Below are 17,764 nucleotides of genomic sequence, written 5' to 3' on the forward strand. Positions count from 1 at the left end.
AATGAAAATAAAGTACCGTACTTGATTGCCTGGCTTGATCAGTGCTGGTCAATGTCAGATATGGTTAACCTTTTAACACCGGAATAGTTGTAGGTGACACCTAAATAACACACGCTCTATGACATACCAGAAATCTTTGACCATTTACGCGATCATCGTAAATCAGCTGATTCTGACTTGGAGAAAAGCGGCTTTTCATGTTGGGTTTTGCACCGATATGCAACACATTACTAAGGTAAAGTGCCTTACTTCCGACTTCAACAAAATTTAGTCAATTCAGTCGCAATTTTTCCCGCAATATGCAGGCCGCCATGGTGAAGCCAGATGTTGTCAGTAAGCACGGATTTGTCCAAGTTGATCTGAGTCAACATTTATATGGTAACCACTCTCGCCAATCAGGAGTGAGCCTGTTGAAAGGCCACACCCCTACCACCAGAAAGCGGGCTTGAAAGAATCTGTCAATCAGTTTGGAAGAATCTGATTTGATAGTTCATTGTGAGACCACAGACTTTTATTGAGTCGTCTGATTGGCCAATTTATACTTTGAGTAACTCGCACTACAGTAAAAATATGAAAAAACATTAGGATCAGCAAGAACATGTTAAAAAATGCTGTAGAGTAAGAATGTTTACGCTGACAATTAGAATGACTCAATAATAGCTTTTAATTTCCCAATAGAAAGCTATGGTATTTTGGCTTCTTGTAGTCAACGGGTACTTCCTGTTTGGAACGCCAGGGGAGAGGGGTCACCCAGTTCAGTTCTCAACAGTTTCATGTTGGCGCATGGCTGTTTTTCTCTGCTTCAGAATCCACTGGAATTACTATAAACTGTAAAACAATGGATGGATCGAGGTGTGACGTCACCCATAGAAAATGCCTGAACTCCGGCTCTTGCCAAATGAGGCAAAATTCCTCACCATTGCTTTCTGATATGGTCGCTGGGCAATGATGCTTCCTACTTGGGAACACGAGAAAGGAGGGGTTGAGCTGTCCATTGTTTTTACAGTCAATGAAAATTACGTTAATGAAGTACGTTAGTGAACGCTAAAGCTTTGGTGTAAAAGGGTTCATTACAATATTTACACAATTTTTTGTATTGTTTTGCCAGATCTTTAAGTGTGTGTGTGCTTCATACATTATAGTTCTTTAAATGTATCCACTCTATACCTCTGAGGCCATCAACCAGCTTTATCTTCTTTTCAATGTGGTGTTTTCTCTTTAAAGTTTATGGTGTTGAACTGATTTCATTCTTTCACACACCACTGAACTTGTCTTTTTTTGTGTTTGGCTGCTGAAGAAGTTCAAAGTACCATTGATCCGACCCTTATACTTTTCCCTTATAGAGGGATATTTTTATGTATTTTAAAGTTTGATCATTTTTACTTCTTAGAATTTTTTTATCAAAAAATTGGTTTAAAGAGCAAGTCTGTGAACTGGAAAAGTTTGACTTATTTGTTTTTTGATACATCTGATATTTGACTAAACTGAATCTAAATCTAAACTAAATCTCTTAAAATCATCTTTAGTGTTGACACATTTTGATTTTTTGTTATAAAAATCTTATGCTTACAAAATCCTACAAGCTATTCTATTTCATATGCATTTTTTGAAGTACCCTCTTAAAAATATCAGATGTCTAATCTCTAATAATCATGTGGTGTTTCATGGTTGTAGGAGGTGTGTTAGATGTTGGAGCAGCTGGCCTTTTGATTAAACCCAAATGTGTTGTATTCAAGGGATGAAAGAACATGTACCGTAGTTAAATTTTAGTGACGATAAAAGCAACATTATTATATAAAATAAGTCAATTTCTTCCAGATGTATTTAGAACATTTTTTGACACGAAAAAGCCGTCAAGGTTGCGATATAATAATGGTTTTCAACTAAAGGTGGTATGTACACATTTTAAAGAGTTGTTTTCCCCCCCAGTTCATTAAAGTGCAGTTTTATGGAACACCTCATGAAATGCACATCATTGAACTGTAATATATATAAAAAAAAAAAATAGAAAAAAACAAAACATTTTTAGATATTTGTTAAAGAGCAACTGTAAAACTTAGACAATTGTGTAATAGCTACATGCTTAGACTAAAACATGTGTCTAACACAACAGATCTCATTTAAAACTAGAGATTAAAACTAAAACTAGAGATTATTAAATGAAGTTGCTGTGTCAAATACAGTGTGATAATTGGTTAATTTCATTGAAATTGGTTCAAATCACAACATCCTGAAATATTTGTTTAAACTCTCAAAGTTCAAACCTTTGCATAAAAATGAGTCTAGTATTACAGAATGAAAACAAAAATCTGATGGCAATCAAATATTAATGTAGATTTTGTACATTGAACGCATTCTGTGCAGGAGACATGGCACGGAGGAGGAGGTTGATTGACAATGATCTTCAGCCAATCAGGACGCAGAACACAAACCAGCATAGATTACTGCCAGGAGAAGTCTTTTCAAAGCTAAACACACATTTCATACTCATTATTTGCTGTTTTAAACTGCTGTTTTTTTTACATATTTGGTATTGTCGTACATTTCATGGAAGAGTTCATCTTCATAAAGATTCTTTTATTTTGTAGTGGAATTTTAATAGTGTTTTAGGTTATTATTACAGTTCTCATTATGCTCAAAACAAGCAGCAGCTTGTTAAAACCAGAATCCTATAATGCAAATTGGTTGAACCTATTTAGCTTTCCCCCATCTATTATTAAGCATAATTAAAGATCTCAAATGCACAATAAGTTCGTTAAAACGGTTTTTGAAAATCCTGTCATTTTGCACCACTCTGTTGGATTGTACCAGCACAGTCCCTTCAAAAAGCTTCTTTAAAGGATAAAGGAGGATAACTAGTATGTTTTTAGTCATTATCATGTCCAGTTCAGTCCATTTATTTTTCTTGGTGAACTGAAGCAGACTGCCCTTTACCTACAGCCTCTATCATATCCATGTGAGATAACTTCCTGCTCTATGCAAAAACACCAAAAATAGCAGCTTCCAAATCCATGAGGAACTTCAGAAGTCATTTTCCCAGTAGCATGGTATCTTTTAGGTGCTGTTAAGCCCCAGATCACTTCCCAGGCTTTCTGCTCTCACTCAATAAATCCAGAACCCAATCACGTCCCTGACGTGTCTCTCCAATGCCAACTATGTGGGTTATGTAGAATCCGTGACATGGTTGGAGTTGCTTTAGTGTTTGCGCATACACAATGCCACTTTTGGGAAACCATTTATCATTTGTAAAGGCAGTTGTAGAACAGGTGATGGTGCTAATAATAGGTTTGCTTAAATTCATTCTTAAGTTTGGTGTCATTTAAAAACTTACCAGTACTTTCTCTCAACAGTAGCAGTTCTCAACTGTTAAAATCTTTCTCTTGCTGTTCCTGGAAATCCTTTTAAAATTTTCTGGTTTTTGATGCGAGATCTTCTTTTCATTCTAGGCATCATCAATTATTTCCTGGATTTGACATAAATCCTACCAAAAAACTCCCTTTTTCTTTCCTAAAAAAACATTTTTTAACTCCTTTTTTTTCCATTAAAGTTTGTCTATAAATACTTTTATAGTACTACAAAAACACTTGATTTCATTGCAGCAGCTTCTGAAACTTTTGAATTACACAAATTCTAATCAACACGACACATTTTGCGAAAGATTTGCATTTTAAAGATGATTATTGAATAGAAATTGAAAGGAAAAAAGCGTAAAATTCGTAAGATCTCTGTCTAAGCACGCAACTCAGTCTTGCAGCCTGGTAGTATATCTCCAAGTCATCAATTATAAGCCAAAATATCAATTTCTTGGTCAAACAATGAGCATCATAATGCATTATAGGATTCTGGTATCACGTTAACTACCCATGGTGGTCTGGGAATGATTTTCCTTCCAGATACTGTAGAAATCCTTCCTAAGAAGACATATTAAGAGGATGTGACACCAGCTGAGATGTTAACCACATGGAAAATATAAGATCTTTAGGAACCACACGGTCAAAGAACTCCAAATTAAGAACATTTACAAAAGAAAAAAAAAGTATCCCAACTTTTTTGGTCATCAGATGACTTCCCAGCCGTTTTGGAGCCACATCTGTTTTAACTTCTCGCTGCCTTCTGGACAGACGACTGTCCAAGTAAGTGGTGTTGGTTCATGTCCGACATGGCTTGTAGCTCTGAGTGAAAACACTTAGTTTTTGCCATTGTGGTTGGTGAAAATGTTTCCCAGAGCCAAAGTGCTTGACCATGCTTTACTGTGGTTAGCGAACGACCCGACCTTGACAGCTTTGTGGCTCCCTAGAAATAACGACCGCTGCCGTTGACATTCACTGTTTGTTGTCAGCCAGGATTTACACACACTGTTCTGCGTGGTCCAGACTACAAATTTCCAAAGAAGAAGTTATTGAAATATTAAATGTCTGGTTGCTTTCTGCTTACCAAGTGTTTTACTACCTTGGGATGGCATGCACTTCATATTAAAGTTTGCTCGCTAAATAATTGATTCTGAGTCTTTTTATGCCCTCTTGCCATGCTTGTACATACTAATGATAGTTGATGATAATCTACAAAGTCCTCTGGTTTTTTTAAAGAAGAAAAGGGATTCACTCTTTCGTTTTTGAAATTAAAGGCAAGCAAACAATGCAATGCATTTGGATATATGACCGCATAAGAGACACTTTTGTTTTTGTATTTCATGCTTAAGGGAATAAACATGTACATAAGTTATTTTTTTCAACATATGTGATGCATAGGGCTTCATTTTCCAATTTAAAATCAAAAGCATAAAAGGCTCATATTTAATGTTGAAATCTCTTTCGAAGTGTTTTGGATTTAGAAACCTCAAATCAAATTATTGCTCCAAATTATAAAGTGCTATATATAATTGTCTTTTATTTTGACGTTCGAGTTATTCAAAGGGCAAATTTTGTGTCATTCACAATAACATAGTGTAGGTGGAAAAACATGACATAGTTATTAGCATGTACAAAGCAAGCATAGAAGCAGAAGTCTTTTGATCTGACAAATCACAAGCCAGGGGAAAGAAAATCATTATTTTCCCCTCATAACTACAATGTTCAGCTAAAACTATTCTGTGGGGATGAATGTTTTCGGAATAAATGCTTATTTTTTTTGTAACTTATATGGGGAATAATTCAAATCTGACAGTATGGTATAGTAACTTATTTATTAATTGGTTAATCAGATGTTTGTTTTCTTTAAATCCAGTATTTTGTTTCATATACGTAACATTTTTGCTGCCATTATTTGCTATATTAGCTAAAGTAGGAACATAATATGAAATATCCAAAGAGAAGGCAGAACTTCTTCTGTTTCCTGTAAACAGACATAACATTTTTACATTACCTCCACTTCTACTTCTGTGTCTTTATGACTAGAAAAAAAGGCATTTGAACACAAACTTGTGTCTTGAAAAAGACAAAACAAAAACATCAATGATATATGATATTTCTTTCTTTTTAGTTTACTGGAACACCTAATTTCTTTGTTTTCCTGGATTATAGGTACTTTTGTTTAAGCTTTTACTGCTTTATGTTTATTGTAGAAAGCAGCAGATTGTGTTAATGGGTTGTCTGAAATATAATTGCGTAGTTTTAAACTGCACATAAATGAAGTTTACTTTGTCACACAAGCATATATTTTTAATTTATAATTCAAAATTGATTTCAGAAACAATCCTTTAGATACTTTTTCAGACTGAAGAAAATAGCTCGAAAGAATTGAAAATGCATTGAAATCTAGGTGAGATAATTGTCTAACAATGAGGTATTTGTGGGTCGCCTGTTCACCTTAGACGAGCTGAAGTTTGGTTTAGGATTTTAGTGGGAGGTGTTTGTGCAGTTTGGAATGAATAGCTGCTTGTGAGAACTCCTGTGGGCAGGCCACTATAGGCTGGCCTTTTTACCTTTACCACCCCATCAACTTGTAATTGGCCCCATATGTCAAACAGACGGACCTTTCCTTAGTGTGTTCTCCTCGCTTTAACACCCACCTCACATGATCTATCCAATAGTTTGACCTAATTAACTTTGGTTTGTTTTAAACCATTTCACATCACGTTTGTGCTCCCATCACCATCATTTTTTTCTTTTATTCTCCAATTCCTCCAATAAAAAGTTGTTTTTCACTGAAATAAGAGATAAAAACGTTTTCAGAGATTTTGTCATATTTGTCATGTTATTCGCAGACTATTTGAAGAAGTCTTTAAGGGAATTTTGACAGCAGAAGGTCCTTTTTTAATACCACCATCTGGTTGAATGGCTGTCATTTAGACTGAATGGATGTCAGTATCACAGGACCTTTTGTTAAATTTCAGGGTAATGCAGTTCCAGGTACTACTCTAAGAAAGCATGTCAAAGTATACATAAGCTCTACATTTCACTCCTGCTTTTAAAAAGGCAAAAGATTGAAGTAAACCTCTGCTGGAGTTCCTATTTATTAGTTTTAGCTCTGTGCTGACGCACAAAATGCAGCTGCTGTATAATCGGAACTAACAAATCCTTGTAAAAAATTTTAGGATTCTATGAACGAGCTTAAAGAAATATTACGCTAATTGTTGGCTGCTTTTTATATTTAATGACCCAAATGTGGAGGAACTGGAGTGGTGTCAAGTGTTTGTGCTCATTTCCTGTGTGCATGTTATTTATTTATTTTTTGGCATGTTTTCTGCCTGACAGCATTTTTAATACTTATTTGCGACGTATTTAGATGTGGTAACAGATGATGCGTAGCTGTATTTAAGTGAGTTTAATGACTGCGTAACCACATGCTGTCATGCTCAGTGTCCTTGCGGTGTTTTAAGGGGAACCATCTGTTTTTTGCCGCTCTGGTTTTCTTACGTTTAATCACAAACAAGAGAAACTCGCCTTAACTTGCACAGGAAAAAACAAAAAAGAAAACAATAAAAGTCTTAAAATCCAATATGCTGGAAGACATCATCATAAATTTAGTTCCTGCTTCACATCACAATCTAGACTTAACATCACTAAGGTATGGAATTAAATTTAAAAATGACCTTAATGTTTAACAATTTGTTAAATCAAGTTGCATTTTTTATTTTATTTCTTACAACAAAAATGTCCTTTAATTCTGTTTTATGGACCCACTTTAATTATCTTTTGATTTATTGTTTAAGCGTTCCCAGTGGTCTTTTAATTTTGATTATGCCATTTTGAGCTGAAATTTAAAAAAAAAAAAATACCTTTGTCGTTTTCTACGGCATAGTTTCTGCAAAACGGCAGCAGGTCATGACAGATTGGCCTCTGACTTGTGGGGAGGACTGTTGATGCAGTGTAAGCCTGACCACACTTCCCATCATCACTCTCTCCCACTAGCTTACAGCCCCTCACAACCCCAACCTAACATTAATGCAACAAAGATGGCGTGAAATATTGGAGCTATCCAGCCGTACAGTTTCAAAACAGATGCCAACTGGGACGAGGAATACAAAGACGTACGTGGATATAGGCATCTACAAGTTGATTGTAGTTTGATTAAAGTTGATTGTAGTTTCGACGTCACATCTCCAAGCTTTTTCAAATGACATTTTTTTTGTCGGCTTCTGATTAACAACCATTTGAAAAAAATATACACAGAAATACAATTTTCCTTCTATATGTTCTCCATCGTGATAAAAATGCCACAAGATTATGTTAAACACATAAAAAACACAATATTAATTGAAGTGGGCCCTTAAATAATATTTGGAGCTTCAGATTTACCTTTTCCTTTAAAGACGACATTTCTTTTACTTTAAATACAAGTTCCCATGCAAATCCTAGCTTTTATTGACCATTAAGGTTTCACAGATGGTGTTTGAGTGGTCAAAAAATGCCAAAAATGGGGTTTTCTTTTTCATATAATAGTAAAAAATACAGACATATTATATAATGTAATAATTACATTCATTTGGGAAAAACACAAACAAAATTATCCCTGCGTTAAATAATTTTTAGTTCTGTTGCTGTTTGTATTTTGCAAGGTTTAATAGTAAAATTACCCCAGTCTACATAGAACATCCTAATGTTTATGGAGTTATTAAAAAGTATTTTGTCAAATCTGAAAAAATCTGGCAGAAATCTTATTTTTATTGGGTTTGAAGAGAATAATCATTTAATCAACATCAATCAATTTTTTATCAATATCTGATGCAATTTGTGAATATAAATACACTTTTTTCTTTCTCTTTTTTTGTGACTTTAACATACTGACACATGTATGACACAATTTGTTTCAAACAAATTGTTCCAACTCGAACTCTGGCATTATAATAAGTAGTAAATACTTTTCTGAGAGGCCGGGGAAGCCTTTTCCAGTCACCCATTTAACAGGAAACCGTGTCTGCTTTCATGAGCATTTGTGCAGTGATAAAATTTCTTAACCACTGTCACATTGTCCTTGCATAAAGGTCTGCTCTACCAATTCCTACCATTCCTGAGCTCCCAAAAAATAGTATCTGTGAGGCCAGTCTCCCCTCTTGGTCGATGCTGAGAGGAACATGGGGGTTCATTAGCTCAGCAGCAGGCCGAGCTACAGTTTCTTATTCATAAAGGAAAAGTGAAATGATTCATGTATTGCATTTTTTTCCTTTTTTTTTTTTTTTTGCTTGCAAGTAAAAAACAACAACATTTTTTCATTGTTCAAGTTGAGTCATTGAGCTCCCTGTTTTCAGTAAAGTAAAAGTGTAGTTTTTCTTTTCGATAGAGCGTTCATAACTATGTGGAGAATTCTCTGAAGCTTAAAGAAGAGTAATCCATCTCACTGACATTTTCCAGAGGAATGTCCAAAAGTGCACACGAGGTTGCCTAACTTTACAGATGGTTCACGCCACGCATATGGCAGCAGACAGGCAGATGGGAGCCACTGATTTAGAGCCCAAAAGATCGCCAAGGTGTGAATTATGTCATCTTTTGCTCTCTTTCATGTGTTACTGAGTACACTTTAGCTAGGTTAGTGGCTTTGCGTACATAGCTGCCAAGTTTACGACAGAAGTTAAGGTGGAGACTTGTGGGGGTGTAGGGTACACAGGGTGAACAGGGTGCCCACTAGTACCTGTCTTTCTAATGTTTTCTCCCTGGAAGGACTAAATAGAAGCACATTTTTGTTTAGCCCACATACAAATGAGGACACAATTGTGCATATTATATATGTATATATATATATATATATATATATATATATATATATACATACACACACAACATCCTCTGGGTTTTTACTACAGTAGCCATAATGCTCTGATAAGCCATCAAACAGACTTAGTGATATTCGTAGTTAACCAAAGTTATGCTAAAACATTTTGAAAGATGTTGGAATGCAATGTTTCACATGAATTCAGTTTGACATCACACATGACACGCACCGGATTATAGGTTGATTCTTGAGAAACATTAAAGGGTTTGAGGCCCATTTAAATTATGGTAATTTTAAAATCATTTTACGAGAAGAGGTCTTTAGTAGTACTGTCTGTTTTACTGTGCTTGACATGCCAACGAATTATTGGAAATGGTTTAGTCCAATGCAAAACATTTTTTTAATAAAGTTAATTCATCTATGATAATCTTATGATTTCTTTTATCTTTTATTTAATTTCCTCCTCTTTGGAGATGACACTGTGTTATTCCTGTAAGATCACTGTTTTTATGTTATGGATGAATAACAACAGAATTATAGGAGTACCTCTGGTACTTACACTGTTATTCTGTTTTGTTTTTTTTTAAACTAAAAAAAGGATTTTCACAGAAACAAACGTGTATGCAGTGTGTTAATTTAATACTAGGGTGTTTAACGTCTTAGACAAGATAAAGAACTATTGTGGTTACTATTGTAGGTTAGATGACAGTTTTGCTTGTATTAGACGGAGACATAAACTCAAAGGCAAAGCAAACGTTTAGTGACAAATCAAATGTGTAAAATATCCAAGAGTTAACACGTTGATATTTATTATGTTTAAAGAAAAGTGAGACTTTAGCTCCAAAATAGAATTTGCCTCAATCTGAAATGCTGAAATGGTCCGTTCTCACTCAACAAATACGACAAAATAGACAAAAACATTTTTTTAATGAAAATCTCACTCCAGCATGTTAAAGTAAGTCTTCTATACAAAGATCTGATTAATAAAATGCTACGTAGTCCTGAGAAGCTGTGTAAAATCATCAGAAGTTCAAAACCATCACAAAGCCCTCTTCTCTTTCGCTAACACAAAGCTCCACTGCTCCTAGCGTGTCTGTGCCTCTTAGCAGCCGGACTCACGGAGAAAGCACTGACGTCATCGCCCCGCCTCCTCGCTGGAAATGCTTATTCGAATTGAATAATGCGACAATGTTTGCAGGGCGGATGTTAAAATGAAAATACAATCCCTTCTTTTCATTTTTGTTTTAATTATGACACAGAATAAGCAGTGTTGGAAAAAGAAAATGAAAAAGCATTTTGGTGGATTGCTTTTTCATTTTAATTTTGAGTCAAAAAATGCAGCTTCATTTTGAAAATGAAAAATCATTTCTGGTTTTGACTTTTATTTGTAATTATGCTACAGAATCGCTTCCATATTTATATACTAAGCTTTTTATTCTCTTTTTTTTACTTTGAGAAGAATAGTGGCAAAGTTCCCTAATGAATTTGATGTTTTGTGCTCTGTATCATTTTCTCCCTTGATTATCATCAGTTAAATCTGTTTTTTAAATTTATTTTAGAAAAACTATTCATGTGGATTTTGAAGAGCATACTTTGTACTAAATATAATTGACCAACAATGCACGCTGAATAACGTTATAGTTTCTTAATGTAAACAAGTTTATTCTGCAGCTAGTAAATTGAAATAACATTATTTATCCTTTTTTTTTTCTCTCTCTTCAGATCAAGAATGAGAAGGCAGAGAAAGAGTGTCAGCAGCTGTTGCTGAAAAGCCTGCAGTACCTGGAGCGCTACATTTACCTCATCCTCTACAACACATACCTGCATTTAGAGAAGAAGAACTCGTGGCAGCGCTCCTTCACTGCCTGGATGGAACAGGTACAGCAGGGGTGTCAAACTCAATTTCTCAGGGGGCCAAAACAGGCTAAAGGTCATGGGCCGAACAGGAAAAATTTTATTGAACACACTAAAACTAAACATTTAACACTTAACTTTTTTTTTTTACATAATGAATTAAAATTAGACTGAAAATATTATTCCAGAAAAAATCAACTTAAACCTTAAATAACTTTTCTCTCCATAAAAATATATCCTGTCAAAAATATACAAGTTAGAAATAAAGTGAACGTTAAAAGAAGCAAACATTGACATTTCTTTATTATTGTCATTTAATAAAAAAAAATTAACTTCAAATTAAAATATACCCAAAGATTTTTTTCCCACAAAAAATATATTCTGTCAAAATTGCACAAATTAAAAATATAAATGCGCTGCATAAAAAAACAAACAAAACCTGGATATATGAATAAAATTTGTGCTTTTCAGCAGTAAATCAAATTCTGTTTTCTTTGCTTTTGTGTCATTTTATCAGAGCTGGACGCAGGCATCATTTTTTGTCAACAACTTGGTTTGTGTTTGATGTGAGGTCCTGTGTTGTGGAAATTCTCAGGATGGACTGCAAGTGCTCATCAGTGAGACAACACCTGTCTGCTGTTTTGTTAGTCCTCATCACTGAGAAGAGCTTCATACACAGAAATGTGTGACCAAACATGCACAAAGTTGGAGCCGCGTGTAGACGGAGCCGGGGCATTTCTGCAGGAATGGAGTGAATAAACTGTGCGGCCCTGCAGTGTCGTACTTTGCCTCTAGTATGCCAAAACACTGCAGCTCCATCAATCAGCTCCATCTGAATCTGCACAGGTGCAGTTTCCACATCGACAGTAAATGGGTTACAAAGCAACTAAAAATTCATTATTTGTTCTTCAAAGTTACCAAAGCGGCGTGCAAACTCAGCTTCTCAGCAAAGTGCCGACAGGTTGATGTTCGTCTCATAGTGCCGTCTTAGAGTATATTCTTTAATTAAAGCCACATTCGCTCCACAAATGGGACATGCGGGTTTACCTGTAATATTCTTGTTCCAATCGGTTTTGAAAGGCTCCGTTTTCAGAATCAACTTTTTCTCTTGGGCATCATCCTGGGGGCTAGTGGAAATGTTTACCAGGGCAGCTGAAGCGCTGCATTATGGGATCTGTAAGGTGATTCACTAGATTACCAGGGCCATTAATTACAATAATGTAAAATGATCTCGTGGACCGGATAAAATTACCCAGCAGGCCTTAACTTTTACACTTTTGCGGTACAGGAACACAACCCACATTCAATCCGATTCATCTCCCCTATAGTGTTTATGAGCACTAAAAGTTTATTTCGAGCAGATTTCTGAAAAAAAAAATATCAATATCAACAGTAATTACTATCATGCGTTTTTGTTTTTAACTTTGGGATTCATTCATAAACCATCTTAAGCATCTGTACTTTATTTGGAAATATCTGAAACATGAAGAGTACACCAAAAATCAGTTTGGTTACGAATCTGTAAAAAAACAAAACAAAAAAAACCTGTCTGCTTTTTGCTTCGTTTACATTTTTCAGTTATTGCTGGAGAAGTGCAACCTTCCTGCATAGAATGTTTGGAGAAAAATATCTGCCCTCTTTGTTCTTATTGAAGTGGATTAAACTCTGAATTCCAAATTCTAAAGGAACAATTGCTATGAAAACAATTGTCACAGAAGTATGTGCAGTCATTCAGGACACATTCCCTCCGTTATGAATACCAAATAAATGTGGTGCATCAGAGTGACTCTAATGGCCCAGTTATGCCGTGAGAAAATAGACTCGGGCACCAGCGACAAGAACACACAGCTGTAAACAATGCAAACAGACTGGTGGTAAAGGAGGAGAAAAAAAGACAGAATTAAGACACACAAGCAAATGTTTCTACTTATTTAAATAGTGTTTGATTTGGCCTTTAAATGATATGTCATTTTCTTTTAGCACATTTCCATAACACAGCTGCAACTGCAGTCCTTTTCTCCTGAACTTTCTTTTTGGAAAAAAGGCCACATCGTGATTTTTTAAACCATATCCAGTTCTGTTAACCCCTAACTTATAGCACTATGAACTCACAATACGGATGCATGTACCACCTTCAGTGGTTCCATATGATTCAAACGTATATTTTTAGCCAACAGGTTTATTTCTTTTTTTTTTACATTTTGTGGCATTAATTTATTCAAATATATGTAGACAGTTGACAGCAGAATTATTAGTTAGAAGCTTTAAATTTAGTGTAAGGCCAAGCAGGCAGGAGTTTGAACTTGCTGAAGTGATGTTTGGAATTCCTTTTTTCCTTGATCGCTTTGCAGAATACATTACCACTACATGGTTCACTGTGAGAATTGAAATGTACTGAACTAAATCCTTAGAGCTTCTTTTTGATTAGTGGCTGTGTGTTGTGGTTGGATTACACAGACAAATAAGCTCTGTTTGTTTATGTAGAAACAATTGCAAGACTTTCAGCGGTTCTTTAATCAGAGGATGAGTTAAAAATTGGATGATTTAATTCTTAAAACTACTTCAAAATTAAAAATTTAAGAGTGGGATCTTGTCTTCCACCAAAGGAAACACAGCAGTAAAGATGCGGCCTCTGACCAAGGCTTTTGTGTTTTTTGTACCCTATTTGGAAAGAAAATAAAGGTTTCCTCAAATTAGCTAAAATGAAACTAGATTTAACTACATTAGCTTATTATGAATAACATAATTTGTTCTTGGCACTTGTTAAGCTACGTTCACACCAACCCAATTCGTCTGTCGTTCAGGTTCAATGTGAAATCGATTATAGTAGGAGGCAGATGTCCTTAAAGTGGAGGAGCAGAAGTTTTCATTCACAGCAAATCCACATTGGCACCTCCGGTTTTCCTGCCTCCCTTCACACTGAGCTCCTTCCCTTTTTTGGGCTCAACTTAATTGGCTGACCACGCCCAGGAAGGAAGGAAACCACTTTAACCAAACAATAAAAACAGACAACTAAAGATAGAAATGTCTTGGAAACTATAAATTTAAAGTCCTGTAAACAAAGACAGACATGAATAAACAACTGCGTATCAATAAAATTGGACGTTCATCCAAATTTTTGCCATTCAGCAAGTTGTTTCCACTTTGTTTCCAAATACCAAAACTTTGGCGAAGCTTTGGATTGTCAATTAATCAGAAAATCAATGTTGGTGAGTGACGTGACGATGAACAGTGGTTAGAGTCTAAAAATGCAGGACAGGCTGATTGTTACCTTGCACTTATCCTGCATTTTTTTATGGTTTTCGTATCCCTGTGCTCTGAAAATACATAGTTGTGTGGGGAAGGGCATCCGGCTGTCAAACCACCCGTGTGAATCAGTAAAAGCTGATTTGCTGTGGCGACCCCTAACGGGATAAACCGAAAGGTGAACAACTACAACAAGAATTAAAAGGTCCCCTACTTTTAATTTTGTATTTTGCTTTTTGTTCATATTCGGGACAGGAAGTTTCAAACAGAGAGATGCAAGTACTCTGAATGATCTTGTGAACCCAGATATGGCGACATGCTTGCCAGTGTCTTTGTGAAGATCTTCAAAATAAATAAACATAGTTTATCAGTGTAATCCATAATTTAGCAATGAGCCTGTTAGCAGTAGCTCCTCCCACTCGCGTCTGGAGCGTCAGATTTATGAACACAGTTTTGGGCAAGTGTCTTGCAGCGTATTTGATGGTTGAATCACGTTTGTTGTGAATGCAGATTTTATGTTAGTGGTTTACTTTGTCCAGCATTAAAACAGCTAGATTTTATGAGCTCCACTCTATTTATAAGTAGGCAAAGTTACTTAAGTGGCCATTAACCTCAGGATTACATTCCAGAAATATCTAATCTCAAATATTCTGTTACTGATAAATATCTGAGCTTATGGAGAGATGAAGCCGCAGTATCTGTTGTCATGTGTACTCTGTTTAAAGAAAAGAGAAATATTTAAATGACCTGAAAGACCATACCAGCATGTGATGTTTTAAGTGGCCCACTTGCAGCATGAAATGGCTTAGGCTCATTGTTCAAGCCAAGCCACCCCGAGGGCCCAATCACTAGCATATCACCAGTGACCGTGGAGGGATCGTTAATGACAAACTACGGCGCCACAGGCAGCATTTTGGGGTCATCCCCACCACTGCTTATGTTATTATGGCCACAGTTACACAACCTGTCAGTTGTGAGTGGTACAGTCTGTCCTGCATTCTACATGGTCTGTTTGGATGTGTCTGTAGATCAGTTTGGTTAGTATTGCCACTAGGAGCTGGAGCACACTGTTCCTCGTCCTGCTGGGATGCAGCTTTTGCCAGCTGGTATGCATTTAGGCACAGTGTGTGATCCTCATGTTGAAGCTACTGCATGTTTTCAATTTTCAAGCATTCCAAGAACTACACTGTGATATCTCTTTAATGAAAGTTATGAGCTTTTCGTGGAACATGTACCATGTTCCATGCATGTAACATATAGTCGGCGGTGTCATTGGTCTGAGGTACACAGAAGCGTGAGATCAGAGCAGGAACATCAGAAGAGCCACTGGAAGTGAAATCTGTGTTTGCTAATCCAAAATGCTTGGCTTTTGCACAATGGAAGGATTTGTGTACAGTGCATGCCACGGATGCCTGCAGGAGAGAACCCCTATCAGTCACTCCAGCTGTTTTGATGTGTGCTACAGAGGCCTTCCTGTGCCCCTCTAATGGTATGGTATGTTCAGCCCTTGAAATAGTCTATTAAGGGAAAAAAAAACCACTAACAACCAAATGGGTAGGAGCTGTTGGGCAATTCCAACATCGTTTCAGCAACTTTGCCAACAGCCAGAAACATACAGACCACAAGGCAGAAACTTCAAGGCCAAATTTTTTAATACACTTTGTCAAAGATTGATTTTTTTTTAAGTCTTTGATCAAATCAGGTTGCAGAAAAAGTTAACGCATCCATGGCATTTCATGGCTGCGATTAATTGAACGAGCGCAAAGATAACCGAGTTTATTCAGGAACTGAGTGAGCAAACCTTAATACTACGCAAGCGCAATGCTGTTGTTGATCTAATGTTGATCTATTTTGCTTCATTACGTGAGCTTTACCTCCTTTGGGTCTGTCATTTGGAGACCTGGGAAGATGATGGGGGGTGGGGGCAGAAATCAAAAGTTAAGTAAGACACCTATGTAACTAACAAACAAACAGATATAACTATGTATAAATATACAAACATTAAAAAATAATGACAAACGAAACAAAATGGAAAAAAACAAAAATTTGAAAATTAAGCAGTAAAGCGAAGATCCATTTTAAACGACATGGGTGAGATGCTGCTCCATTGTTAGCATTTGTTAACCATGCTAATACAGGCTTCCTGTACTTTGAGTTGCGTAGTAGCTTATCTTTGCACTCGTTCAATTAATGGCAGCCATGAAATGCCACACGTTTCAATAGTATTCCAAATAAATGCAGATTTTCTTTTTCTTTGCTTTTGGTCCCATTTCTAATCCGCAATTTAGAAGAAAAATAAAAAAAAACTTTCAATTCAAAAAGGTTTTTTTTGCCTGTAAAAATACAAGAAATCAGTTCATTGACTGAATGAATTATCACTACATTGTCTTACTGAAGATTCATTTGATTTTCACTATTTGGTTATTTTTAAACCATCCCTATTATTGGGTTAATTAAAAGTAACTGTCTTGTTCACATATAGTTTTCCAGTGATTTTTCTGTAACTCATAAATTAGGTGAAGAACATCTTCCATGGGAGGAAGTGCTTCTACGTAGCACCGTTGTCATAATAACACCTGAGCTATTGGGACTTTATGAAAAATAATTATCACTTTGCCCTTGGATGCTGGGAAATGGCAGCCCATGTTACTTTCTTCAAATATAGAAGTACTTAGTAATTAACAAGAGAACAAAGATGTGTACGCAGTCATTTTACACCTACACAGGGCCATTGTGTCAGCACTGGATGATGGGAGTTTGTGACAGTTCCAGTTGACATCTTTGTTTGGAAGCGTAGCTTCTTTGTCTATTTTTGAAGAATTGAAACTCATGTTTCGAGAAGTTGTTTTTTTTAAATCACCTGAAATCAATCCTAACTAATTTTTTCGTCATTTTGGTAAAGACGGCAAACAAAAGCATTTATTCAACATTTCTCTATCACTAGCGTTCCCTATCACGATAACATTCCCTATCACTAGCGCTTTGTAAAATAAACTTTAAAAACTGTACAGTGTTTACAAAGTGTATCTATTTTAAGTCCAAAAATTATTTTTTCACATTCTAACAAAAGTTCACAAATCCTGCTTGCATATGGTAACGTAAAAGTTAACTAACTTTAAATATTTAAAATAAATATATTGTTTTGTTTACAAAGCTTGTATAGCCTCCTTAGGGTGAATAATAATGTCAAAGTCATTGATGGAAAACAAATTAAAAGCATCAAAAACACTTTTCTTTGTACATTAGTAAGTTCATCATACATGGTGGAAACTTTCTGGAAAAATAGGTTTTATACTTGATCGAGAAAAAAAAAGTTTACACGCTTTATTTGAATAAAAAGGTGTTAGTTTCACCTATCGATGATCACTGGCGTGGATACTGGATACTACCTGGACATCCACTGCCCCTCATGGCGGTGTTCAGCGTTATTAATGTTTATTGCAGCATACACACATATCATAAGTAAGTTTGGGATGCAGTAGGTGAAAATCTCTTGCATTTATGCTCTGCACAGAAC

At 35.8% G+C, this 17,764-nt stretch overlaps 1 protein-coding gene across 7 annotated transcripts in view; it reads left to right on the top strand.

Moving 5' to 3' along the window:
• Nucleotides 1–17,764, top strand: part of pald1a (phosphatase domain containing paladin 1a) — a 46,110-nt gene that overhangs the window by 23,061 nt on the left and 5,285 nt on the right. For all 7 annotated transcript variants that reach the window (XM_023949412.2, XM_023949414.2, XM_023949413.2 and 4 more), the window contains exon 19: nucleotides 10,870–11,025. In XM_023949412.2, coding sequence (XP_023805180.1) covers nucleotides 10,870–11,025 — 156 coding nt within the window. The remainder of the gene's footprint in view (nucleotides 1–10,869; nucleotides 11,026–17,764) is intronic.

The sequence above is a fragment of the Oryzias latipes genome, chromosome 19 (genome assembly GCF_053564925.1).
Source record: "Oryzias latipes strain Hd-rR chromosome 19, Olatipes_Hd-rR_3.1".
In the NCBI taxonomy this organism is placed as follows: Eukaryota; Metazoa; Chordata; class Actinopteri; order Beloniformes; family Adrianichthyidae; genus Oryzias; species Oryzias latipes.